The 26140-nt window shown below is 38.8% G+C and overlaps 1 protein-coding gene across 6 annotated transcripts in view; it reads left to right on the top strand.

Annotated features, from left to right (window-relative positions):
* Nucleotides 1-1683: 1683 nt before the first annotated feature.
* The window catches only part of FAM13B (family with sequence similarity 13 member B), a 51437-nt gene continuing 26980 nt past the window's right edge, over nt 1684-26140 (top strand). For 2 of the 6 annotated variants that reach the window (XM_068959348.1, XM_068959343.1), the window contains exons 1-7: nt 1684-1944; nt 12649-12815; nt 13726-13916; nt 14368-14580; nt 18563-18740; nt 19335-19479; nt 22161-22318. In XM_068959348.1, coding sequence (XP_068815449.1) covers nt 13760-13916; nt 14368-14580; nt 18563-18740; nt 19335-19479; nt 22161-22318 — 851 coding nt within the window. In that variant the 5' untranslated portion in view covers nt 1684-1944; nt 12649-12815; nt 13726-13759. Of the gene's footprint in view, nt 1945-2015; nt 2133-12648; nt 12816-13725; nt 13917-14367; nt 14581-18562; nt 18741-19334; nt 19480-22160; nt 22319-26140 lie in introns of those variants that run through there. The other 4 variants (XM_068959349.1, XM_068959347.1, XM_068959345.1 and 1 more) reach the window with 3 other exon arrangements.

Here is a 26140-nt window from a genome sequence, read left to right as displayed (position 1 = left end):
AAATGGCATACTCGGAGCCAGTTCAGAGCAGGGAATATACTGTCTTGGACTCAAAAACCAGCAAACAGGTGCTGTGCAACGCCTGCCTACCTGCCTGTCTCTACTGTCTGTCTCCTCTCTCCCTGCATGTGTTTTCTGTGTCAGATTTCTTGCAGTTTTATTCCTGTCAAGTAGCCAACATATCTGCTGAAGAGCCAGCTGGAGTCCGTTCTCTCCCATGTTTCATCAACAAAATTGCCAGCTTGTTCTGATTCAGTATCTTTATTGTTGTTGATGAGGCTAAATGAATCAGAAAGAACACAGCTATGTATACAAAATACAAATTCTGGAACCTCTTCCTGATGTGAGGAAACCTTATTAACAGTTCCAGTGGAGAAATGTGCTGTGGAAGCAGACTGACAGAAAATATAAACCTCCTGAGGTCATTTACTTTGACCCTGTGCATTTTATTGTCTTTGTACAGCAACTTCCAATGATACCAAACCTTCTGGCAGAAAAATATAGTTTTAGATCAAGAAATAAGCTAATCTACTGCAGCACTGTGACTCCCTTCTTCACATTCAGAATGTAAAAACTCTTAATGAATTTTACAAAAATATGCATCTCTTCAATTAAAATTTAGAATCCATTTTGTAAAACCTGAAACAAAACTCTCCCAGCTATTGGAAATTTAGAAGCTTCAATTAATCTCCTCCTACTTCTGTCATTTTTTCCTTTCACGTATTTCTTTGCAAGGGTGTTTTATTAATGGGGAAAAAAAAAAAAAAGCTTTTCCTAAGAGGATTTCTACTAAGTAAATCTGAATTTCCGTAAATGCTTATTAAACCCACCACCTATGGCTGCAGGCTCTGCATTACAGAAAAAGCTGTTGTAGTTTCAGCGCGGCGTGCGGAGCTGTAGTCCGTTAGGCATGGCTTTTAACGCTCCTTGTGTAAGCTTGCATCGCCATGCTCACTAATGCTAACTTAGTTTACGGTGGTAAATTTTGTATTTTAAAAAGCAGTAGCTCATGGTCTAAGGGTGCTTCGTTACTGCTGGCACGCTCACACCTGGGAAAAGCTAGGGAGCGATCGCGCTCGGTGCTCTCTTTTAGCTGAGAAAATACGCCAATGCTTCCTGTAGATTGCGTATGGCTATGAGGAACACAAAAATGTAACAGGAATCTCAAGTTATTGGTATTAACGCTTTTGATTACGCCCCGGGCACCGCTGAATCTGCACGGACAGAAGGCAGAATCACCGCAGGGGCAAAAATAAGCAAGTTCATCCTTCGGTCAGTGCCTGAATTGTTCCCTGTCGCAGCCTGTCAGCGTCTGAGGCGGCTCAGGGCAGCGCGGCGCGGCGGGGCCGCCCGGGCGCCGCCCGCCTTCCCGCCCGGCGGCGGCGAGCCCCGAGGCCGGGGCAGGAGCCGGCTCCGCCCCGGCGGGGTGGGGGGGGGGGGGAAGAAGCTGCTACGCGGGGCCTGAGGCGTCGCTGAGGGGCAGCAGGGCGCTGCCCCCGCGCCCGCCCTCGCCTCGGCGCCGCCTCCCCTCAGCGCGGCCGCCGCCTCCCGCCTTCCCTCAGCGCCGCCGCGGCGCCACCGGCGACCCCTCCCCCTTCCCCCCCCCCTCCGCCCCGCAGCACGTGACCCCGCGGGAGAGGGGGGGGCGCGCGCTGCACCTGTCAGTCAGCGCGTCACTTCCGCCCGCTGCCGCCGCTACCGTTGGGGACCCCCCGGCTCGCGGAGGCGCGCTCGAGCGACGCAGCGGCTCTGGGGACGGACGGCGCCCGGGTCGGCAGCGCGGCGGCCGCAGGAGACGGCGGAGGAGGCGGCGGCCGCGGCAGGAGGGCTACGAGGCGAGCGCCGAGGCGAGGAGAGGCCCGCACCGGCCCCCGGGGTAGGAAGAGGCGGAGGAACCTGCTGCCGGTGCTGAGGACGGCGGGGAGGGCGAGTCACCCGGCAACGGTGAGGGGCCGGCGGGGCGCATGCGCGGCTGCGCGGGCGGGCCGGGGCCGGGACCCCCTCCGCGGCGGGCCCGGGCGGGCGCCGGCATCCCGCCGCCTTCCGCGGCAGCTTCAGGAACCTTCTGGGCGCAGCGCTGCGAAGGGGCGCGGGAGCTGCCTGGTCGCGGCGCCCGCGGCGGCGGAGCCGGGGTGGGTTGAACTGTCGCGCGGTGCCGAAGTTGCTAGAGGCCGCTGGACGGAGCTGTCAAGCGGCGCGTTGGCTTCCCAGCTTGCGCCTCTGTGTGGGGCACCTTCACGTGAGCGCTGACAGCCCGCCGGGCTGCCTTGGCGCCCTCACCCGAGCCGTCTGCCGAGGCTGATCGCTGCTCTCCCGCAGGGGAGCTGCGCTGGCAGCGCTGGCCCTGCAGCTCCGCGCCAGCGAAGTTGGCACCAGAAGTTCAAGAAGGGTGGTCCCTAAACCTTCTGCGACCGCAAAGGCATTGCTATAGCACTAAGAATTTCAGTTTGGAGATTTAAGGCTCCAGCCTGAGACCAAATGTGTCTTCCGAGGACTCTGCCAGTGTGGGTTCCCATTGTTCTTGGGAGCTCCTTAGGGATTTAAACGTTTATGTTTAAATGCTTCTTGCTGCCCAAGAGCTACTTTAATATGAGATACTCCAGTGATAGAATACTACTTCTACGTTTAAAAACAAAACAAAAAAAAACCCTGAACATCAAACACTACAACTTAAACTTCTAGCCCAGAACTGGTTTGCTCCTGATTTTCCTAGTCTGGTTGCATTTTCACATTTTTTTTTTAAATGTGTTATTGCTGGCAGGCTCAAGGGGAGGAAAAGGTAAAGGATGGAAAAGTATATACAGTGTAGTCACTCGTTTCTAGCCTTACCTGTGTAAAAGGAATGAAACTGAATGTAACAAAATTTACACTGCTTTTCTTTTTTTTTTTTTTTTGGCTTGTATTCTTGAGTGTCCTCAGGAATGGGATGGTTAGTACGTGCCTTTAGAATAAATTGTTGAACTGGATTAGTGTTTAGGTTAGAAATTTGCCCTTGCAGCTTATCTGTCTTCTGTGCAATGTAATTAAAAAAAAAAAAAAAAAGCGAGTTTGTTGGCTTATATTACAACAAATTCTGCTGTCTCATTAGCCCCTTTATGTTTCGCTTTTCTTTTATTGCTCGTTACTAGTAAGCTGCTTTATGTGCTTTTTTTTATTGCATGATATCTGAAGATATTCAGAATGTCTTTATCTACTTTTTTTCGCTGTATTTTGTAGGTTATCTAGCACAGTAGGGGTCATTTCCTTGTCTTCGCAAAATTATGATAACAAATATTTCTATTAATGTTTTGAAAGCATCTTCCTAAAATAATGCAGTAATATTTCCAGTAAGAGCAATCAAGTAGTATTTCATAGTTACTTTAAAAGAAGCTGTCGAGACAGGACCTCACATGATAATTTCTAGTTCTTTCAAGTCTGGCACAGACAACAAAACATCTGAATCTGGCAAATTACAGTTTTGGTCTGCTCAGTCTTTCTTGATACGGACTCTTACTGTACTCACTGCTTGTAATATTGGAGGCCTTTCTAACAGCTCATTAAATAACTTGAATTTACGTTTGTCGTGTATGGCTCATTATGAGAGTTGTGCCAGAGGTAGAGCTTTTCTTTTTAATGTACATAGCAACATGTTTGCAAAAGCAGTTGTCTTACGTTTGGAACATACATGAGTCAGTTTTGTGATAGACCTACTTTCTGTGTGGGTGTGGCTTCCCCTCCCCCTTTTTTCCCCATTTCAAATATTCAATCTTTTGATCTCCAGTCAAATGTCTATAGCTTAGCAGTGATGCCTTCTTCTAGGGCTCGTTAGAAAGTCAGTAAAACCTGCCAAGTCTGAGTGAATTTTTTTCAACAGACGCTGCAGCATTAAGGAAGAAGAAGCGCTGTTTGTAAGAGTATACCTTTAAATTGTCCTTTTATTTTGTGCATGACACCAAATTATTTTTGCTGCCAGGTTAGCACACAAAATAAAAAAATTAGTAGCCATTAGGATGAGAGTGAGCTGACTTCTTGCAGGACAACTCAGTGTTTGGATCTGTAAAGATGAAAGATTGTAAACCTTTAACTTTTTCTCTTGCCTTGCAGACAGAGTTATATATTTGTTAATCCTTTGAGATGTAAGGACTGTTACTTAAGAACTGAAAAAAGTAGGTTTTATCCGACACAGCTGAAAAAGACTTAGAGAATGGAGGGAAATATTATCTCCTCCTTGGTGGAATCTGAAAGAGTGAGAATTTTTACTTGTAATGCTGTTTTTAAAGTGACTGATATATCAGTTGATCAGTTGTTCAGCAGAGAAACTGTATGTTTCATGTCAAAGTTATATTCGGGCGGAGAATGTACCCAGAATTGCTCCCTATTTCAGTTATCTGAAATTGGGAAGTTGAGGTTTGAGTCTCTCACTGACTGTATTATTTTGCAATAAGTTACAAATCTTACCTTGAGAATAACTACTTTATTTCAGAATAATGGCTAGCTATCTCAAGGCCTTAGTAAATTCAGGCTTGGTTTTGTAGTTTTGTCTTTGGTTCCTCGCCAGCTGATGGGACTTGGGAAAGTTCAGTTAATTCAGATGAAATCTGTATATTCTTGCAATCTAAATGATAATGTACTTATTACCAAATCTTCTGCTGTGTACGTTTTCTTTGTAGAGCTGATTTACTTTGAAGTCTTAGAAAACATAGTTTAAAAGGTGATTACTGTGCTAAAATTCTGATATTTGCAACATATGCGTCGACTCATTCACTGCTAGAAATGTATAATATTTTGCAGCTGGATCAAGGGCCTTATTCTGACTCTACTGAAATGAATAGTTCTGTTGTGGTGACTCATTATACTCTTACAGTCTCTCACCTGTGAATGTATGAAATCTTATATCCAGTATATTTGTCTTTTTAAAAAAAAAAAAAAAAGAAAAGAAAAAAAAGAAAAGAAAAAAATAAAGAGTATAACAAATTGGAGTTTAAAATGAAGATACTGCATTATGCTTGTGTTCAAACAACCTGTACCAAAGACTTGTTCAATTCACACAAAAAAAGGATGTATGGATTGTGTGTGTGTTTTTTTTTTCTTTTTTTATACTGGGAGGTTTAAATGGCTTATTTTAGTCAATTGTCTGGACATTTGTAAGGAATTTTGACTGACTGTTCCATCAGAACAGAGTATCTGGAGGGAGCCATATATTGATTGTCCAGGTTTCAGTCTTGCTGGCTGCTCTGTTCATACATTTCTTCTGTTTAATGTTCCCTGCAGTGTATTAAGGATTAAAATCTGTGCTCGATTGTGTGAAATGATAATTCTTGGACAAAATAAAGGAGATGAAAGTTGGGATCTTACTGATATGGTTCTTTCTTCCTTTACCCTCTGTGTTTTTAAGTTTGCACGTTAGAAAGCCTTTTTTCTTCATCATTGAACTTCACAGTTCATTAAATCTCCATTTTTCTTGTCATTGGTCTAATCCTACCACTTTACTTTTTTTTAATCTAGTTTTGTTCCACAGTGTGTTTTCTAACCTTGTGGTGGCTGGTAGTATCTTCAAATTTGGTCATGGTCAAGTTGCAAGAATTGCTTGTGGAGGAGATTTCTTTAGCAGTCATCTCTTTTTTGCTCAAATTCAATAGTCATTGCTAGAGAATTGAACTCCTCATTAAAATGTCTTACTCCTCCAGTGAAGATACTAAGACTCCTTTATTTTGATGACACGTGGTCAGCATTATGACAGAGGCAGTCTTTCTGTAGCAAATGGGTTGTGTATCACGTTTTGTAATGCATTGAGTTCCAATGTGTATTTCTGCTTACCTGTCAGGGAGGGGGAGCAACAGGCTGACGATAAATGTATGTAATAGGATAACTTATGTATAATAAATTAAGTGCATTATATATTTATAGTTTGCTTTTTTGGTGTCTCTGAGGTAGTTTGACTTCTGTTCTGAAGTCCATCTTAACAGCAGTGACAATTGTTAATCTGCTTTGGTTTTATAATATGAACCTCTAAAGTTGCGTAGTTTTACTGCTAATTTCTTCCTGTGAGTTACCTTACTGTACTTCTATAGTGCCATTGCATTTAGGTTGTATTTTATCTGAGATATTGGCAAGTATACGTGCGATTGAATACGGCTTTACTTTGGGGGAGGCAAGTAGGATGAATATAATTAGCTGTTACACAAGATACAGAAGCCTTTTTATTTATTAACTACTGCCATTAAGAATGTGATGGGATTGTGCTAGCAGGAAGTTTCCTTATAATTCTGCACATGTGCATTGGCAGCAGCAGCTGAGAGAGCAAATCTGGCAGCGTTCAGTGGTGGGTGTGAAGCAGCTAGCAAACATCTACTTTTTTCTGGCATCTCTGGTTTTTATTAATTCATCTTGCTAAGATATCGTTACAGAAGAATCGTGAATTACAGTAATGCTGCTAAAACCTTTGGATTTTATCTAGTAAGTGAATATAAAATGTTATCTTTGTGTATCAGAAGGCTTGAAAATCAACTAACAAATTTCAGTGATCTCAGCTTGCTGTTTTAAAAATTGTAAATTTTGGGGCGTGATGCTTAAATCAGTTACTGTATTTCAGGCGTTACTAAAACGACTGTAGTACAGTTGATAAAAGCCTCATTTATTTCTTCAAATTTGAAGTTTCATAATATTTTCCTAAATTCTGGTTTTAGTCTTGACTGATGTCTGGGGGGCAGACATTAGATACACTTCTGGCGAAGATCTGTATTTGATGATGGACTTTCTTCAGAGGAAATGTAATCAAGTTCAGCGTGCTGAAACTGTAGATTAACGTTTTTCCCCCCTCAATTAAAATTCAATAAACACTACGGTTTCCTAGCTTGGAAGTTTTAACTATGAAAACCAAAAGTCCGTCCATTTGACTAATGTATTTCTCAGAAGAGCTTTCATGAATTGTTCGGTTGCCTTTCTTCCATGGTGATGACATAAATGCTTAATTTGAATAGTTCTAATTTGTAAGTTGCAAGGGTTGCTACTGTATTTCCAGGGGTGGAGAAAAAAATTTCATTCCACATCTTCTAAATCTGATGCTGTATTCTTTGTGCTTGCGCTTGTTTTGTCAGTATTACCAGATGGAGTATTTTCTGAGGCTATGTAGGTACAAGGTAGAAGTTTTAATGGCAGATAGTACAGCATTTCAGCTAGTTCCATTGAGGTCTGGTGTGTGTGAGTACACGTGAAGGTGTATGCAAGCAAGGAGTGAGCTTATTAATAAAAGCTAGGGTTAAATACTTCTGTCAGTGCTTTTTTGCTTGTGTGCAAAACTGCAACAATCTTGTTTCCTTTCAGTTCCTATTTAACTAGAAAGCAAAGCTGTCAGTGAAGATAAAATAACCATACTAAGAAATGAGAGGAGAAAGAAAATCTCATCTGCTTGAAAAGACATTTGATCTAAAATGGTTTCCTTGAACACTGCAAGTTGAATTCTGTAGTTATGTATTTTAAAATATTATGCCTTTAAGGGGATGGAGAATGTACTCTTAAGAAGACTAGCTTTTAAAATTAAAAATAATAACCGAGACCAATTGTCTGATTTGCCAGTCCAGCCTTTTAACTAAAATGGCTTTCAGTAGCTCATTTCACTGACAGTCAGAAAGAGGAAATATTGCTTTTAAATAATCTACGCTAAGCTAGTCTTGCCTTTACCCCCCCGCCCTTTTTAACATCTGTAAATAGATTGTATGTTATGACTACTAAAATATATTAATGGGTACAAATATATCTTTAAAATTAAATATCCTTTTTTGTTCTTGTGGAGGATATTCTATATATCTTTATTTTTGAGTGCTTCCTTCAGTTATGCTGTTGTGACAAGTATCACTTGTACTTTTGTGTCCTGAGTTTTTGTTGTTCCTGTTTACTGAAAGCTCATTTTCCAAGCTGTTTCCCCTGCCCCCACCTGGCCATGCTTTCAGTTTTGAATGCATTAATTCAAATGAGCAAAAATGTTCTTTCTGTATTTGTTAGCTGAACAAAAGCTGAAAATTGCATGGGCAAAAGCTCTTCTGTCTGAAAGCATTTCATCCATTGCAAATGTTAACAGTACTATGAGTACACAAACGGCATAGATGTCATTGGTTAACAAGAGTTATGATCGTGACCTGTGTTACATACAGGATGGGGAAGAAGTCTCCTCTTACCTTGATAAAACTTGATACCAAGGAGGAGAACGCTCGTTGCCTTTTTAGCTTAAATGAAATAGTATGGGGTAGAGGAGTTACCGAATGAGGCTATGCTCTGCAGCCAGTTGGTACACAAATATTTCCCAGGCAGGCAAATGCTTCTTGCTCATGCTCACAGCTGGCAGCTGCTGCTGCTTCTGGATGATGTCACTACATGAGGAAAGCTTCCATGATTCTAAGTTGGAATCTGACATAAGTTTAGGCTATAATTTTGAAATTCTTGAAATCTGCTGTAATTTTAAGTATTTCGAACTTAGATTTAAAGGAATTCAGTGCTTTCTTTGGATTTAAGAGTACATTAACTTTATTGTATGCGTCACCAGGGACAACACAGAAATTATCTGATTATAAGTAGGTCACATAATGTATTATTTTTAGTTATCAAATGTAAAAAAAAAAAGAAAAAAAAGAAAAAAAGTAAACATTAATTTTTGAGGCAGTTTAACGTTTTTGGGGAAGTTGGATGTAAGTTAGCATTGGCCTAGTATTTGTGTAGGAGGACGTGCTCCATTACATCTCTCAGTGCAGGGAGTGGGTAGGTACAGAACAGCAGCATTGTGGACTGAAAAAGTTGGTCCCATAAAGCCAAAGTCTAAATTTGAGGTGTTTTTCCTGAGAAGTAGCGCCAGGCGATGTTGCTGCCCTGCGGTGTTTTTTTCTTTTTTTCTCTAAAATCTTAGATGTTACTTTTCATATATTACAGAAAAATCACAGGTGCTGTCTGCTAATCCCACAAAATAATGCTTAGCTATAAGACAGTATATTAAAAATAAGGCAGAACTGCAGGAGTTGTTGGCTTCGTTATTGGCTCCACAGACAATGTGGAGCACTTTCCAGGTACAGAAAATAAGTAAATAAGAGTTCCTTAAATAGTTGAGACCTGGTACAGAAATTCTACGTGCAGAGTTAATGTTTTCGTTCCTGTAGCATGGTTACCTTTTGCAACGCCTTTTTTTGGTTATTCTTTAAATTATTTTACTTTCTGTCTCTTCGTTCCTTTCTTTTCAGAAAAGATGGTGGAGCCCCGAGGGCTTTAGTTTAAGTGATACCCATATATTTGTAGGTTGGCCAGTAATGTAAAAGGTGAGCCAAATTTAAGGCTAAATTTTCGTACTTATCCTTCAAATATCGATAATTACCCATGCATTCTGTATTTTCTGTAGTGGTATTTCATATGTGGGTGTGACTATTTTTTTAGTTGGCAAGCTAGCTATTAAGATGGCAAAATGAGATTTGTGGCGCAGCTTTCCCAGCAAACTCTATGAAGTTCTTGCATGATAGGGGGAGGGGAAAAAAAGAAAAAAAATTTTCTTTGGGTGCAGTGAAATACAAAATACAGAACAAAACTTCATCCTTGTGGCTAAGATGCTTGAGCTCAAGATATCGCATAGGACATAGGGTGTGTGTGTGTGTTTTTTTTTTTTTTTTTAATCCTCTTGTAATATTGTGGAGTAATATGTGGTCACAATAAGGAGTGTCTTTAATTTTCTATGGTTAAGATTTGTAAAACGTTATTGTAACTCAAGTGATCTTTGTTAAACATTTGCAGTAACAAGGGGGCAGATGGAAAAGGGCAGAACCAAAATATTTTTAATAAAGCAGTCACGTTTTGGTATTATTAATAATAAACTGTCAGGTTTTGGTATTTACCTTTAAAAATTACTGTGTTTCACCACATAGCACTAGTGAAGCAGGAAAGCTGTGAAATTGAGGAAAAAAGCACATGTTCAAAAGGGTCTGGATAACATGGACAAAAGTAGGAGTAGTTGATGGAATGGGTCAGCTGCTATTTTCTAAGATGTTTGCTCCTATTACAAACATTAAGCAATACTAAATTTTTCTTTAAAAGCTCAGTAAAGGCTCTGCAGAAATAATTCTGAAGCTTCGATAGCTTGTCCTGGTTTTCAGACTTGTGTGTATTAAAGTGGTGTGCTTCCTGAGTCAAGGGAAGGCAAAGGCAAAAGCCATTGATCGATATCAAAAGTAGAGATGCACTATTTAATTATTAACAGTGTCTAAGCCTGCCCTTCAGTTTTAGAATGCTGGAAATAACAGGAGGTAAAACCTGATGGAAGTCAGAATAACAACTTTTGTTAGATTTGTAGCTTTTTCAAGAGCTGGTAAAGGTCAGGTGAACTATATCACAGCCTGTAAAGGTTCCTCCAAAGTACTAAAAGGCAAAGATTTAAAAGCTCTGAAATCAGTGTATATAGTGATATATTTAAGTGTATATAGAGATGTTTGCAGGTGAGACAGTGAAAATTTGAATAATTCTTCTGGGTGATGAACTATATGAAACTTTGTTTAAAATGTAAGCTCGGGTTATAAATTGATCTTGTTGTGGAAAGTGAGACAAACGAGCTTTGTCAACCTCATTGTTACATGGCCAAGCTAGCTAAAACAGAATTCCTTCTTTTGTCATGTCTCCTGAATGAATTTAATATTCAAGCAGCCTGTTTGTCTTCAGCACCTAGTAAAAATGGCTGTGCTTTTTTTGTCAGCTAACTAAACAGTTACCTGTGAAAAGAGAGCTGCAACTTTCCATTTATCATTTGGTATGATGGCATAAAGAAGTGGTTGCTTCTAATTTGTTTTAGGTAATAAATTACCTAATCATTTTATTAGGTAACATTTGTTTTGAAGGTAGGTTTGTTTGTTTTAGTAACAGAGCCTGAAGCATTGTGGCAGCTCCATCAAAGATTTTTCACAGCTGCTACTAACCCCATAGCTGGCTATCATGAGTCTTTCTAGTTCATTGTTTTGGGTGAATTGGCTTCAGTAGAAGTTGAGGAGATCAACTGTTTACCACTCCGTATTTATAATTCTGTGTTTTGAAAACTACACGATACATTGGGAGTGATTGAAATCTACTCTGCACGCAGGGATTATACTGACTCTCAACGCACAAAAATAATAAGAAAAATGGCTGGGCAGTGTCTTCGTAAATTACAAGGAAGTCAAGAAGCACAACTGCTTCACGGTTGAAATCTGACAGCATCTTTTTAGTAACCAAGAACTACACAATGATAGATTTGAAAATGACTTGTAAATTTATGCAGCCTTAACAGAGTTCATTTATGTGAGTTATTCCAAAACACATCTATGAAAAAGGAGAAAATGGCAAAGCTTGTTGACTGGATTATAATTCTTCATTTTCTGTTGTCGTGATTTCTAGATTCCTGGTCTCAAACCAGGACCCAGTTGTGCTAGGAGCACAACAGGTTTGCAGTGTGCGTAATACGGGACAATAGGTGGTTAGGGACAGACGACAAAGAACAAGGAAAGACTATCAGCCATCATTGTTCATATTGATAGGCAAAGATTTCAACACCTGAGAGCATGAAAGATGTTAATTTTTTTTCCCTGTAGGCCTCACTGCAAAAAAAAAAATCTGAGGAGGAAAGTAGAAGCAGTCTCATCTGAAACTTATGGCTGATTACTCCAAAACATGGGTGCACTGTGGGGAGGACTGGGAACACAAAAAATTGTTAGTTATTCAAAATAACTGAAGTATGCTGGATTCCTGGTATAACAGGCTAATAAATGGAGTTGGCATTTTGATACTGAATGAGAGTAGTAGGTTGTCAGGACTTAGAAAGTGAAGATGAAGTTAATTGGTTCTGATGTGATAAAGAAACAAGAGCCAGTGTGTGGGAGCAAAGAAAGGGTAGACGCTTTTTAAGGTCAACGTTACGAATTTGCGTATCAGTCTCCCATTATGAAACAGTAAGATTTCAGTACATACCTTTAAAGCCAGGGAAACCCATTTTATTGTCTAGATTTGGCTGTATGTGTACGTGTGTATATACACGTGTGTGTTTATTACACGGCAAAAAATTAGGAGAACTCTAGGGAATCTAATTTGTGGAAAGTTGCTTTCTGTATTCAGATCTCATGATCGCTCGGACTTTGAACTGGCAACTGGGACACATAATCGGTTTTTTAGAAAAGATCATATGTGTCACTGAAAATGGGTTAACTGTTTTTCCTTAGTTCGACCTTAGTTTTTATTCATGCCAAGTTTATAGTTAATGTGCTCAAACAGTGCCTGAGATCCTTCAAGATTTTTTGTAGCTGTTAAATGCGTTAGTACAGTAGGTACTTTAAAACATTCCTATTTAACCTACTTACCTCTTATTTATTTTGAAGAATGCATGAATGAGTCTGAAAACATAGGTGTGTGTTTTTTTTTTAATTTCGTGATTCTCACAGCTAAGATGTCCCATGCTATCTTTTGCTTTGAGATTGGTTAACTTCTAAGTGAAAAAGCGGATTTGCTTTTTTTGTGAGCTCCCACACGAACTGTGCTAGTGTGGTCATTATGGTCTTATATTTAGAACGAGCAGGTGATGATTGGACAAGGTGAATGCCTCAAGTGAAATGTTTTAGACTTGTGACTGAGTTTAAAGCTATTGAAAATGGTATGGTCTAATAGTGTTTTCCTTATTTTTAGATTAACTGCTGAAGTACTGATCGAGTTCTGCTATTCTTCAATGAGGAACTACAGGCTGATCTTTTGCCATAATCTTAAACAACCATAAATGACAAAAGAATGCTTGGTCAGTGAGGGCAGCTGGCGCAGAAAACGTTTTTCAAACTCGGCTGTTTAAGTACTCTGAGGTAGGTTTTCTTTTTTTAATACTACTTGGGCATTTAAAAAAAAGGGGAAAGTATGGGTTTCAGTCTGGCCGGTCTATTGCAGTTTATCAATACAACAGTTAGAGAATTAAGTTTTTCAGCTGCAGTGTTCTGACTAATAATGTGTACTTTTTGTCCTATTTGCCAACCTATATGAAAGTGATAGCTTGTGTTTAAGCAAGCTATGTTTTCTTTTGTTTTCATTTTGAACGAGACAGTTTTTTCTTGGATGCTAGAAGAAATTTTTGTTTTGACTAAGTAACAGAGTTTGTCAACTGAGTGACTTAAAACTGTCTGTGTTAATACTTTTGTTATCTAGAACCTGTATCTAGCAAAGGCTTGCAAGTAATGCCCAAGATCCTGCATGATGGGAGGAATGTTATCACTGAGCATCCTAGAAACTGTTTTGGTGAGGAGGGTTATGTTCAGTGAAATTTTGAAATTGAGGCAGACATTGGAAGTTTACTTGAGGTGACCCTGAAGTGAGAGTCTTTTCTGAACTTGAGTTTGAGTTAATGTGGAAGCTTTATTGTGTAAGTAATCGTCTAACTGGGAAATGCTGTCAGCAAATGTACGGAAGAGTCTCACTTCCATGAAGTTTCTTGCAGCTTACTTAACTAGGCAGTAACTAGAATTTTACTGAGCTTCCTTTGCGGTTATATGTTTTCTTCTCTGTCTCCTATTAAGGATTGAACAGAACACCTCAGCAGTAGTCATTTATCTTGTTATGCTGTGTGTGAAATCATAACATAACTTTTCGTTAAATCAGTGCCCTGATTAGGAGACTAGAGATGATTTGTGTTAGGTAATAAAGCACATTGTGTTACAGAGGAGTACATTCAACAGCATACACTGAAGTATGATTTTGGCTTTAATTCTTCTTATCTGACAGAAAAGACAGCTTTGATTTTTGGCTGCAAAAAGATATGAGGAAGAGCTCCTCCCCTTCCTTGAGTAACTGCAACTCTGTTCTTGCTAACAAAATATTTGGAATTCCACTTGATGAGCTGCAGCAAGAAGGGCAACCAGACAATGAGGTTCCATTCATAGTCCGCCATGTTGTGGACTATATTGAGGAACATGGTATGTATTATCTTGCTATACTTTAGATGATATATTTAGCTGTTGTTATTTTTAAAAATAAGCTTTTTAAAAAGAGTATTTATTTTCTTAAGTTTCTTGTATTTAATTGCCCATGATTTTTGAGAGACGTATTTCCTGTCTTTACTCCTTCTGTTATGTCTGCTTTACCACTGTTTTCTAGATGAGAGTAGTATAGTCAGCCTGGTAGGGTACTTTGTAGGAAATATTACATTTTTGACATTGCTAATATTTACCTTATTATTGTATTGTTAATTGGGCATAAGAACGTGTTTGCTGGGGAGAAGATTGGACATCTTGCAGAACTGTTGTCATGAAAATCTTTCATTAAATGTGTGAACTGTGCATCTTGGATTATTAGTAGTGTTTTGGATCTGTTATGTGTATGTGATATATCAGAAAAGTTTATTTTTGCAACTTTCATCTATCTTAGGGGGTCTGGAACAAGAAGGACTTTTTCAAGTCAATGGGAATGCTGAGACAGTGGAGTGGCTTCGGCAGCGGTATGATAATGGAGAAGATGTGGACCTGGTTAAGGAAGCAGATGTACCCTCAGCTATCAGCCTTCTTAGATTTTTTCTTCAGGAACTTCCGGAGCCAGTTATCCCAGGCAGCTTGCACGTACATTTGATGCAACTTTCGCAAGGTAGTAATTATTTTTCAGTAGTGTATTTTTTTTTTAAGAGTTAAAAACCAGTCTTAAATTGAGATGCTTGGTGACGCCGGATTTTTGGTGTTTTGTGTAATAATGTATGTGTCAAGATGCATTTGTTTTAAGTCAAATATATCTTCTCTTAGCACAAAACCCAAATAAATAGGTGTTTTCAGAAAGTCATTGCGGCTCTGAAGATGCACTTTATCCATTATGCAGGAAGATAGTGAAACTAGCGTACGTCGTCGTGCTTATTCTGAGTATTCTGCATTCATGTGCATGAATACTGGGACATTGGTCAAAGCCACTGGATTCAAAGTTGTGTTTGACGATATCCCATCACTGATGGTTTAAAAGCGCTAGGCAACTCTTTGTTTTTTCCCTTCTTTCCTCTGAATTGCATTTGCTCTGCCTATGCTCTTGATTCAATGGCTCTTTGACCTTTTGTAGCAGAGAAGAGATCTCAAACAGATCCTATACTCATATCATATCTGCCCTTCCAGTGTGTTTTTCTTCTGTGTGAAATTCACTTGTAGGTGAAAAAAACCTGTTGCCAGCATATTGCTGCTAAGTATATTTTTCAGTTACTGCAGAACCTTACCCTTTCAAGTTTCCACCCATATGCTGGCGCAGTGTTTTCTATTCTAATTCCCAACATGTCGGTATGTATCCACTCTCCTGGGTCTTTTGGCCTCTGCTGTGTTGTGTAGTGTTGGAGTTGATTCATAACTTGACTAGTAAAAACTTTTGTCTTGCAGCACTACCATTAGTAATGCGTTGTGCGTTCCTCAAAGGGTATATAGATGTCAGTGTTCCACACCTTGTAACATAACTGAGGATTTTGTTAGTTCTCTCTCTACAGGAGTGTTACTTATTTTCCAGGGTTGCTTAGTCTTTCTTTTCAAGTGCTTGGCTTGTTTTGCTCTGTAAGAGGCACGTTTTTATCTACTTTTAATCTAGTTTTCTGTTGTTGAGTTTATTCCTGTTCAGAAGTTGACAACCCTCCTGATAGTCCTGCTTGTTCAGAGTGGGATTTTTCCATATGCTGTTACACTGCACTTAGTAAGTGCCGCACTGGAGGATCGTCTCCAAGAGTGAGAAGTTGGTTCAGTTTCCTCCCTTTGTAACCTGTACAGCCCCTGAAACTTTGAACATGGTGTGGTTATCTGGATACCTGGTGAGTGGAGACTGAACACTGATGTATTTCTTGTAAGGCACCAAGTAGTCCTGCTCTGGAAACCATTTTTGGCAGCTCTTGACTGGAGAAACTTGTTAAGTATCTTAAAGTTGAGGTTTTGTGCGCTTATTTGTCCTATAGTGCAGTAATGAGAAACTGAAGTGGATGTCAGTAGACAAAATTTCATGAGTGATGTGTCTGCTATTTGTTTTGTGTTCCTAAGTTTATGGTTCATTGGATCTAAGTAGCTAGTAAACCATTTTTTCCTTCTGGAAAAGCTGATATATAGCGAAAGACGATAATGAAATTGTTAAGGCAATAATGTGGGATGTTGATGTTTGCTTTTTTTGTCAGATAATACTACTGTGCACTTCAGTTTGCAGTACTGTCTTATCAGGACTGGAAATGGAAATGTGGTATGCTCATTTGGTGTAATGACAGTGTAATTTTCTTCTGTGACTTGTAAACTACCGTGTGAAATTCCGAGTTTTTTTTTTCCCACCTTTGAATGGATGATGGTGGAAGGATTTGCATGTGGGTTGTTTCAGGAGGAGAGCACATAATTCCCAGTCTATTTTCCACTGGTTAAATGGGCAGAGGAATGCTGTATTTCACTTGCAGCTTACTATTTTTACAGCTTACTTCATTTTACACTACAAAAAAAAGAAAGCGATTTTAGAAAGACTTAAACTATATGTTTTGTTCCCATGGTACAGATAAACCCTTAAATACTGTTTCTTGATACTATAGTTAGAGGTTTGGTTTCCTCTGCTCTGGGTTTGGTTTTTGACACTTTGACTGTCTGATAGTCATGTCTGTTTTTATTAGTTTCCAGGATTACAAGATCAGCTGCATCTTAGTTAGAGGAATTGCTTATGAAAACGCAGAAGGTGGTAGTAATTTTGGATCCATATGTAATTTATGGCATTTTCCCCCTTGAGAAGGTGGTCTTAATCATGAGGTTAAGCTTAGTTCTTGCAACAACTTAGTTATATAACAAGGTGTGGCCTATATACCCTTCAAGGCTCGTTCTGTGCAGGCCTAATGGTGGTTCCTCGAAGGCAAGTGATTTTACTAATTGAAGTGTGAATTTGACCCCGATGCGCTAGGCCATGTGTCCCAGAAGTGTGTATCCATGGACCACATTGAGACGACTTCATTTTCAGATAAGTATTTCTCCCTTTAGGTTTCTGGCTGTTGTTTTAGAAACTAAAGTTCAAAGCAGGTTAGCAAAGACTAAACATCTGTGTGTGTATATCTCACCTTTCTCTATCTTGCTCCCTTTCTTTTTGAAGGATGAATGTGAAAGAGTTCTTTAGTTTCTCCTTTTGCTGTTCCATTTCCTTACATATATCTAGAGCAAAACTAACAATTAACCTATTCAGCATATTGTGTTACTGTGTTAGGAGAACTTTTTTCTTTTTTTTGGTGCTTTTTCACTTGTGAATTCAAACACTGCAGATATTGACTGTATCTGAGCAAATGGAGCCTACACAGTTACTGTTTTGTATTGTTACATATATACAGCAGGGAATTTACTTGTTTCTTTTATAGACTACTAAGAACCTGTGTGCCTCTCAGCTGCCTCATCTAGAGGGACAGAGTTGGCCACTCATCAACTTCAAACTTTTTTTGGTGTAATCTAAGAAGAATTTTTAAAAGTTTTAGGAGGAAAGGGAGGTCTGTTGGCATCATTTTTTCTCCTGTTTTGCTTTCCTGACACTTTCCTTTATATGGAATTTCCTTGTTAGGTCGTAAGCAGTTGTAAACTCTTTTAACCTCATTGCCTGCAAGGCTGATAATGCGACAGATATTTTGATGAGTGATATGCGGATGTGGGATGAGAATGAGAAAGTTTTCTGGTGACCCTTTTTCAGGTCTGAAATTGAACCAGCAAGAAGTAAGCGTGTGTTAGGTTGAGTACACTGAGATTGTTTGTACTCATCAGTTAGGCACCATAAAAGAAAGCAGAATTTCTCATCTGTTGAGAAGAGGATGCCGGTAGAGGGAAAAGTGACAAAGTGGTTAGTTCTTCTGAAACAGAAAATTTAACTTTTAAACTTGATTTTTAACTTCACTTTTAAATAGCTAGCTTTTGTTATATAAAAATGGTAAAACTAAAGAATATGGAGAAACTACCCCGATGTAGTCAGAAAACTGAATGAGCATTAACTGGGGAAAAATGCTGAAACTACTAATGTCCTTGCAGAGGAAAGTGCAGTGGAAATCATCGATTTAGGCTGTTAATTTCTGCTTCATAGCAGAAATTAAACTTATAGTGAGGGAAAGTGTTTGATGGTACCCTGCATTGAAAACAAGACTGTAAAGGTTTTCTGGTATGTTTCCCCACTTCCTTGCACCACACCGAACCTCTGACATCACTGGCGAGGAGTAACTGAATAGGAAACAGGAATTATCAGGCTCTTTTGGAAAGTTCAGAGAGGACTAAACTAATTCTGCGACTGAAATGAGAGGGCCAGATGCTGGGCCAAGTAAAGACCTTGTTTATGAAGTACTACCACTGTAAATAGCCTTCTGATTTGTGGGATGGACACTTAAGTTTTTTCTTTTTTGGTTGGCTTTTTTTTTTTCCTTTTTCCATGGAGAAATCTAGTATTAAAAACTCAAACCAAGCAAATGCAGTTCAAATCCTGCTGTTTTAGGTTCTGGTCTGGTCAAAGTATTTGTGCTTCAGAAGTAAGAAATTTTTGTCCCGAGTCCAAAGGCTGATCAGTATCAAATGTGAAAAAATCAAATATATTAGTGTGATGATTAAAGTATTTTTATTACATTTTACAGATTATAATAATGAAGATGAATTTGGAAGAAAGTTGAGGTTCCTCTTGCAGCAGCTTCCACCTGTTAATTACAGTTTGCTAAAGTTTCTGTGTAAATTTTTAGCCAATGTAGCATCGCATCATGAAGAAATTTGGTCAGCAAGTTCTTTGGCTGCAGTCTTTGGCCCAGATGTCTTTCAGTAAGTTGGTTATAAAAGTTCGTGCAGTACTCTTATGTGCGTTTGAGAGTGTAAATCTGTCCAGTCTTTCCTGGTTCATTAGTAACAGTAGCAAGTATGCCGTATATTTTGGGTAGTATCTTTTTTCCTGTCACCCCTTGATTTTCACTTACAGATTTTGCTTGTGATCGAAGCAAAAGCTTGCCCGTGAGCTGTGGCGTTGGAACCGCTGATCTGGTTGTTGCGTTACAGTAGTTATACTGAGGCTCAGCTTTTAAAGATGGTGTGTAAGATTCCTATTTACAGAAAGACAAGTTCTGGAAGAAAACTGTTAAGGTGTGAATGTATACGGGGGATTCCTCTCTACAGCCAGCTACTTGACTTTTAAATATTCCTCATGAAAAATTAACTAACTAAATATTTGTAGCTTTATCACACTTAAATACAAATTGATATAAACTTTTATAATGCAGTAGTTATACTTGAAGTTCTGTGTATTCACAGTGGAACAGGGCAAATGATGAGAAGTGTAGCCCTTAGAAGTCATTCACAGGAGTTCTTTGGGGAATTAGTTGGATTTAGATTTTCAAACTAAGATAGTATTGGAATCTTTAGCATTTACACAGATGTGGAGGATCTGAAAGAACAAGAAATAGTTAGCAGAATAATGGCGGGACTTCTGGAGAACTACTATGAATTCTTTGAAAATGAAGAGGAAGATTTTTCATCTACTAATGATTTAAGCTCAATAACTGAGCAGGTAAGAATATTTTAAGTGGCAATATTTTATCACTTAAGTGTCCATTATAGCCATTTATGTTTTTGAAAGATAAGTTGAAATATGTTTTCTTCAATATGCCTTTCAAGTAGTCTCTTGTAAACTGACAAAGCCTAGTTCTATCCTTAAATGCATTTTTTAACATACATGTGTTTGTGAAATTGTGGCTTGCAATGAGAGGGGGATAGCTATGCTATATAGAAAAATCGACATGTGCTAAAACAGCAGTAATATCCTGCCCGACATAGACAATGTTATGTTATATAAGTAGTATAGCTTTTTAATTACCTTTTAGGAATGGAGAACTATTTTAATGGAGAACTACTGTAAGTGAAAGCAAAAACCGCACTTTGTTAGTCTTGGTCTATAATATGTCTCGGTATATCTTATTGAAACTTGCAGGATCTTGCATTCCACTTGATTGTGTGTCCCTCTATCAAAATTTTTGAATGATGTTTTTGATTCTAAAAATTAAAAATGTCATCATCTAGATGTTAATGGGAAAAATGCTGAAAACCAGAGAGAGAAAGTTGAGCAGAATAGAAATACTCTGGATCCTAGTATTCATTCAGCTGTCAGGATTGCCAAGTTCACCTGTCTCTGTGACTGGTGGTATCCATTACTGCTAATTCTGCCTTTCCTCTCGGTAAGTTTTAACTTCATGAAGTTAATGTGATGCTGGAGCTAACACAGATGGAGAATTGTTAGGGAAGTGAAGCTGCTCGTGTGGTATTGTGATACAACGTTATTTGTTATGGCAAATATTTTTAACTCTTAACCAGTCATGGTGTAAGAGTGATAATACATGGAAGAAGTACTTGTGTATAACTGAAGAGGTGGATTCCAAACTTACTACTAAAATCTTGGCTCACACCCTTGCCCAGAAATGTGGAAAATCTTAAACTGAATTTTCTGGTGCTTGGTGGCTTGACGAACAGTACACTTTCTTTAGAGGGAAAATGGAAAATCACCAGCAGTTGCTAAGTAAAATAACATAAAATATTGAATTTTTAAAGACTAACTATCCCACAAACCCCTCCTTTAGTGAGACAGATGAGGCAAGTACTAGGACAGCTGACTGCTTCCTCTTTGCTGCAGCGGAGACACCTCACCCACTGGTCCAGACTGCCAAGCGTGGGCAGCAAGTTCTGGATCGAGCAGCTGCTACTCTGCTAGCTGCTCTAGTGAAAAAATGCAGCTCTTCAAATGTTTGCTGTTTCTTCAGCTCTTAGCAAGAATGTGTCTAGCACTGAAAACTAGCCTAGTCCTGCTACATACAGAAGACTATTTACTAAAGTCTTGTGTACTCCTTTTCATCTGTCTAGGCTGCAAGTTTTGCAATCCGAGGCTGAAAGCTACTGCTTTGGGTTAGAGTGCCCACTCTTTAAAGTATAGTTAGTTGGTCTAGGCTCTCATACTTTGTTAATTTTATGGACTTTTTTCTGATTCGTTAGGTCTTAGCCTGGTCTCTTTGGGAGACGTTTTCGCTATGTAGCAGAAGCGAGTTCCAGGCCTAGCAGGGTGTCCCCGTAATTTCATGTTCTCTCCAGCAGATGTCGACAGAGCACTCCTGTTTGGGCCTGCTCCTGCTGGGGCTGGCAGGCAGAAGGGCTGCTGCCCCTGTGCAGGGGTGGGCTTGCCCTTCCTGTCTTGTTACGTTCTCTCGAAATTACAGAAGGAAATCGAGGGTAAATAAATTGCTTGCCCTGAATGTAGTGCCATGTGACACATTGTACCCATTGTACCCCCCCCTTTAAAAGGGGGGGGGGGAGGAGGAGGAGGCTGTACCTCCACTCTACCTTCTGTGGAATCTTAAACTCCTTAAGATTCAGTTTCTCTTATTTCAGTAGTTTTCATTTCTACTCACATGGTGGATATTACAAAGCATCTTTTCTTGAGACTGTTGCTGATGCTTTTACTTTTGGCTTTACAGGTTTGGGAGATTGCTGCATCAATCAGAGTTTTGATGAATCAAGTAGAATCACTTTGCTCTGTTGTTCACATGTTTGGAAGTTTTAGGCTCATTTGCCTGTAGAAAAAGAATGTGGCTCTATTTAGTTGTCAGTTGGCTATATTTTAATTTCTTAATTGACTTTATTTTACTATTTCAGTGAAATCATCCCCTACATTTAGAAACAAAAAATATCAGACAAAATGGGCTTGACAGGAACAGATCTTGGTACTTGTGGTCTTATAGTTGCCATTATAAGCATTTGTTCAGTACATGGAAAATCCAGAGTCTTAGACTTCTGTATGGCCTTCCATAGAAGGGTTTGAAAATGTTTGTCAGGAATGAATAAGCCTTGCAGTACCTGTGGAATAGGTGAAAGTGACCCGTCCCTGTTCTGTAGGTGGAGAAGGACAGGTTGTGCCACGTGTCTTCAGCATGGCCAGTATTTTGTTGTGTTTCTTGATTCTCCTTGTGTACGCTTACTGCCTCAGAGGTGCTGCTTTTTCCAGGTTTTTGTTCACAATTTCGAATGGTTATGTAGCTTTCTTATGATGGCTAGTGTATGGTTTTACTTAAAAGCAAGTATAGTGTGCCCGGTTCTTCTAAAATTGGAATATATTCCCCTCTTACAAGTAGGGGTGTTTTTATAATTCACATGCTCTTGTAATTCCATGGAGCTCTTTAAATAACTTGTGAATAAATCTTTGTATAGATAAATGATCTCTTGGAAGAGGAGGAAGATGTGAAGCTTGAGCAGTCTGAAGAGCTTCCAGAAGATGGCACAGAGAAACCTGTAGAAAGGCCTGCTGTGGTACATCTAGATATGACCGGGAGTATCTCGGATTCCAAGAGCGTTACAGCATCAACAAGGTAACTCGTTTCCACCTTGAATTTTTATTTTACATCTGGAGTATGGTTTGTTGTGTGTGAGAAAAGCTGTCAGACATTGGAGATACGTCGCAATGTCTGCGAGAAGGCTCTAGAAGTAGGTGGAGTTCTTGTAGTGGTAAAATGTGTTTTAAAAAAAAAAAAAAAACCTGTTCCCAAGTTCAGTGGATGAAAGAGTCTGTAGAACTTAAGTTGGATTAAATGTGATGATTTATGGTGAGAAGGGAGAAGGGCATATTTTAATGAAACTGTGAAGTGTTACTTTAAAGAGTAAATTTTGTAGCAGGGACGTAAAAGAATCTGAATATTGACAGGTCCAAACCCGTTCAGTGCTGTCTTGCTACCACTCCCTTTCTTCCCCCTTATTTTCATGTTTATTGAATTGCTTGAAAACCAAGGTTATTTTCTAGTATCGTAGGAAATCCTAGGACAATTTTTTTCTCACGTGCTGGAGAACAGAGCTGTTTCCTTATTATGGCTCTAATTCATTCTAAAGCCTTTAAGAGTTTGTTTATCGAGATGATCTATTTTTTTTTTTTAATGCCCAATCTTGTCAGGTTTTAAATGAAAGTGTTTCCTTATTTCACTAGAGTACATTATAATGTGTTTCATAAACAATTGTAATGAAGACTGTGAAGGTATGACTACTACCTAAAAATGCACTAGAGGCAACCACCAGGGAAGAGTAGGAGCTGTATATGACCAAGTAGACAGTGTTGGTGAGAACAAGTGGATAATATTGACCATTTTAGGTTGGAATTTGGAGGATGGTTTCCTGGACTTTTGAGAAATAAGGCCCTGGCATGGCCTTTAGTAGCACTAATGTGGAAAACACCTTGAGCGCTTTAGAGATGATTTCTTTGTGAGGTTATAAATGGGATTTCATAAAATAGGTTGCTTGTGATTGTAGAAAACTTGATTTGATGACCCAGAAACTTCTTCAGGCCTCTTTTTTAATTTGAGCTGAAATGAAGGTTCTGGATACCCTATTTTCAGTGCAGAGTGTTGTGAAATTTGGCTTGTTAATATATTTATAAAACACCTAAAGACCCTTCTTCAATTTATTTAAACTCTGCTGTTAACTCAGAGGTTGATGTTTCTTTGTTATATCGGTGTAGGAGTCTGACACTTACATACGAGTTGAGGTTTGTTACCTGTATTTTAGAAAAGAGTTATTAGAAAGAATCATGAAAAGCCAAGGTCTTACAGTGTCTTGACAGGTATAATCGCTGCTGAAGCTGGAAGGCCCTGTATTACCTACTGTGGAGCCTGACCCTCTAAAGGGATCAGTTTGGATAGGCTGTGCTGGTAAAGAGCTGCAGGCAAGCTTGGAAGTTGCGAAATCTAATAAGGGCAGGAGTATTAGAGTGGGAGTCAGCTTTTAATTAAGATTTATCCTTATAAAGCATATACGTCAACTTAAAATTGTACTTCCATCTGAGAGCTTATTTGCACTTGCTTGTAATACACAGGTTTATATTTTTAAGTCTGCTTTACTTGTGCTTATAGTTTACCTTCTATGAACAGTGAATTTTACTTTTTTCTCTCTGTGGTATGTGTTTGGCATGGGCATTTCATGTAACAACTTGTAGGGAGGGATGAGGAATAATCCTAATTTGGTTGTTTTGTTAAATTACACAGTAATTGTTAATTATCCTTGTCAGTAATATAGCTGCTTAATTTTACCGCAACTTAAAAAGAGTTCCTGAAATTTGAATTTCTATGAAAGCAGCCTTGTTCCAATTAAAGTTTCAAAGCACTTGTACTATTCATAGGTATTTTGGTGCTTGTGGAATGTGTAAGTGTGGGAATAGTGACAAACTTGGTAAGTTTGAGAGTTTAAATTTGATAGCCTGAAGAGAAATACATTTTTACACTATGTTTAGGGTTAATTAAAAATTAAAAAGCATTAATTATGGTTAGCATTTTGCATAATTTGTGGAGAGGGATCTGGAGGAACCCTTTAGAGGAAGAAAGGGGATCTTGACTGTAAAACCAAAACTACTGCAGGAAGCATAAAAAGACATAATGCAGGCTGAATGAGATAGTATATATTGATCGAAGCTTATTAAAACAAATATATTTACAAACGTAAAAATTTTCATGACTTGCATTTAATGCCCCTTTAATAATTTTTTTAGTTCCTTGATATAAAAAAATAAGCAGGAAAACACATGGTAATGCCAATTTCCTGGGAAATTTGTATTGATGTGGGGCCTGCATAAGGGAAAGAGGAAGACAAGTATATCTTAAGAACATGATTCGTACAGTTCCTTAATTTGGAGTTTTGTTGCATCTTTGTTACTGTCAGGTTTTGGGAACTAGGTATCTATATGTTTTGGGGACTCTTTATGGAAAATTTTTGGGGAAAGGTTGCACGTTTCTTCTGTTGGAAGATCATCTTGATCCATATGACAAGGAATATGATCTTCCTTTTAAATACTTTTATAATAACTTACTTATGATTTTGCTTGCTACCTTTTTTCTTTTCTTGTTCTGTTCTTTTAAAAATGTGTGACCTTCATGCACACCATGGTGTTAATTTGACTTTGCGTGTGTGAGAAAGCTGATGAGAACATGGATAATCGTTAATGCAGTCTGGTTTAGTGACTGTGTGAAAATGTTATTTAAAAGAAACCTTTTGAGTGATCTTGAAGGCTGTCACCCAGTCAGGGAGCATCTGTTGTACGCTAGTTGACCTTACGTATGGTAAAGGCAACATCATACTCACCCTTATCAGACGCTTTCAGCATGGCGCTTTCAGTAAGGTTGTCCCAGCTTTTGTAGAAAAGAGTTACTCGCTCAGCATTGCAGCTGATTTTTAAGAGGAGCTATTGAAACAATCGCTTTAAAATCCTTTTCTGTCATTACTTTATGCTGAATTTCTTCATTGCTGTGCTTTGTCAGTTAGTAATTGTTTTAGGTTTTGCAGTTCATCTCAAATATTGTCAGTTACAAGACCAAAATAAAACTCTTAATATGTTCTTTGGGCTTTTCAGATGAGATGTATAAAAAGATGAGATACCACCAGTAATAAGTTCTGTAAACAGCTTGCTTTCTCCATGTTAAATGCAGAGACAAGGAGGAGCTCTTCACTACTTATCTAATATTTTTGTTGTCTGTTTTTTGCTTTAATGAGCTTGGTCAGTGAGAGCGAGGACATAATACACCACAAAAGTAAGAGAAGGTGTGTGTATATAGTAAGACAAACCAAATATAACAACTGGATTGGATTGATGGAAAATATATTATATTGTGATGGAAAATATATTATATTGTTTTGGGTTGAGCTCTCTGTTTAATATCCAGATACTTATCCCTATTTCAATCAAATAGAAGATCTGTGAACAACATGTTAAGAAAGCTTTCAAATGTTGATTGGGCAGCGTATTGTCAGGAGTGACCTCATGTTGCAGTCTATTTCTATTTAGACTGCAGGCTTTAGTGCAGCACTCCAGGAGTGCTGTCTGACAAGCAGCCATTGAATGTGAGCAAGCACTATGCACAACCAACAGGCAGCATCGCGCTTAGCTATTTTTCAAATGAAGCATTTTTACATGAAGTGCTCATTCGGGATAGCAAAAATACTCAGAATGGCCTGCAAAGTTCTGCTGCACAGGTAAATGGATTAAAGAAAAATTTTACTTTGGAACGATTGCAGATAAGTGTTTTTAGACTTAAAAGAAATGTGTGAGATGAAATGTATTATTGGGATATTATGAAATGAAATAATGGCACCATCGATATATATATATTTTTAAATGAGAAATGAACTCACGTACAGTCAGTAAATTTGCAAGAACT

This window comes from Struthio camelus, chromosome 13, assembly GCF_040807025.1.
Source record: "Struthio camelus isolate bStrCam1 chromosome 13, bStrCam1.hap1, whole genome shotgun sequence".
In the NCBI taxonomy this organism is placed as follows: domain Eukaryota; kingdom Metazoa; phylum Chordata; class Aves; order Struthioniformes; family Struthionidae; genus Struthio; species Struthio camelus.
The sequence above is the reverse complement of the archived record's forward strand: the minus strand, read 5'-3'. Positions and strand labels throughout refer to the sequence as shown.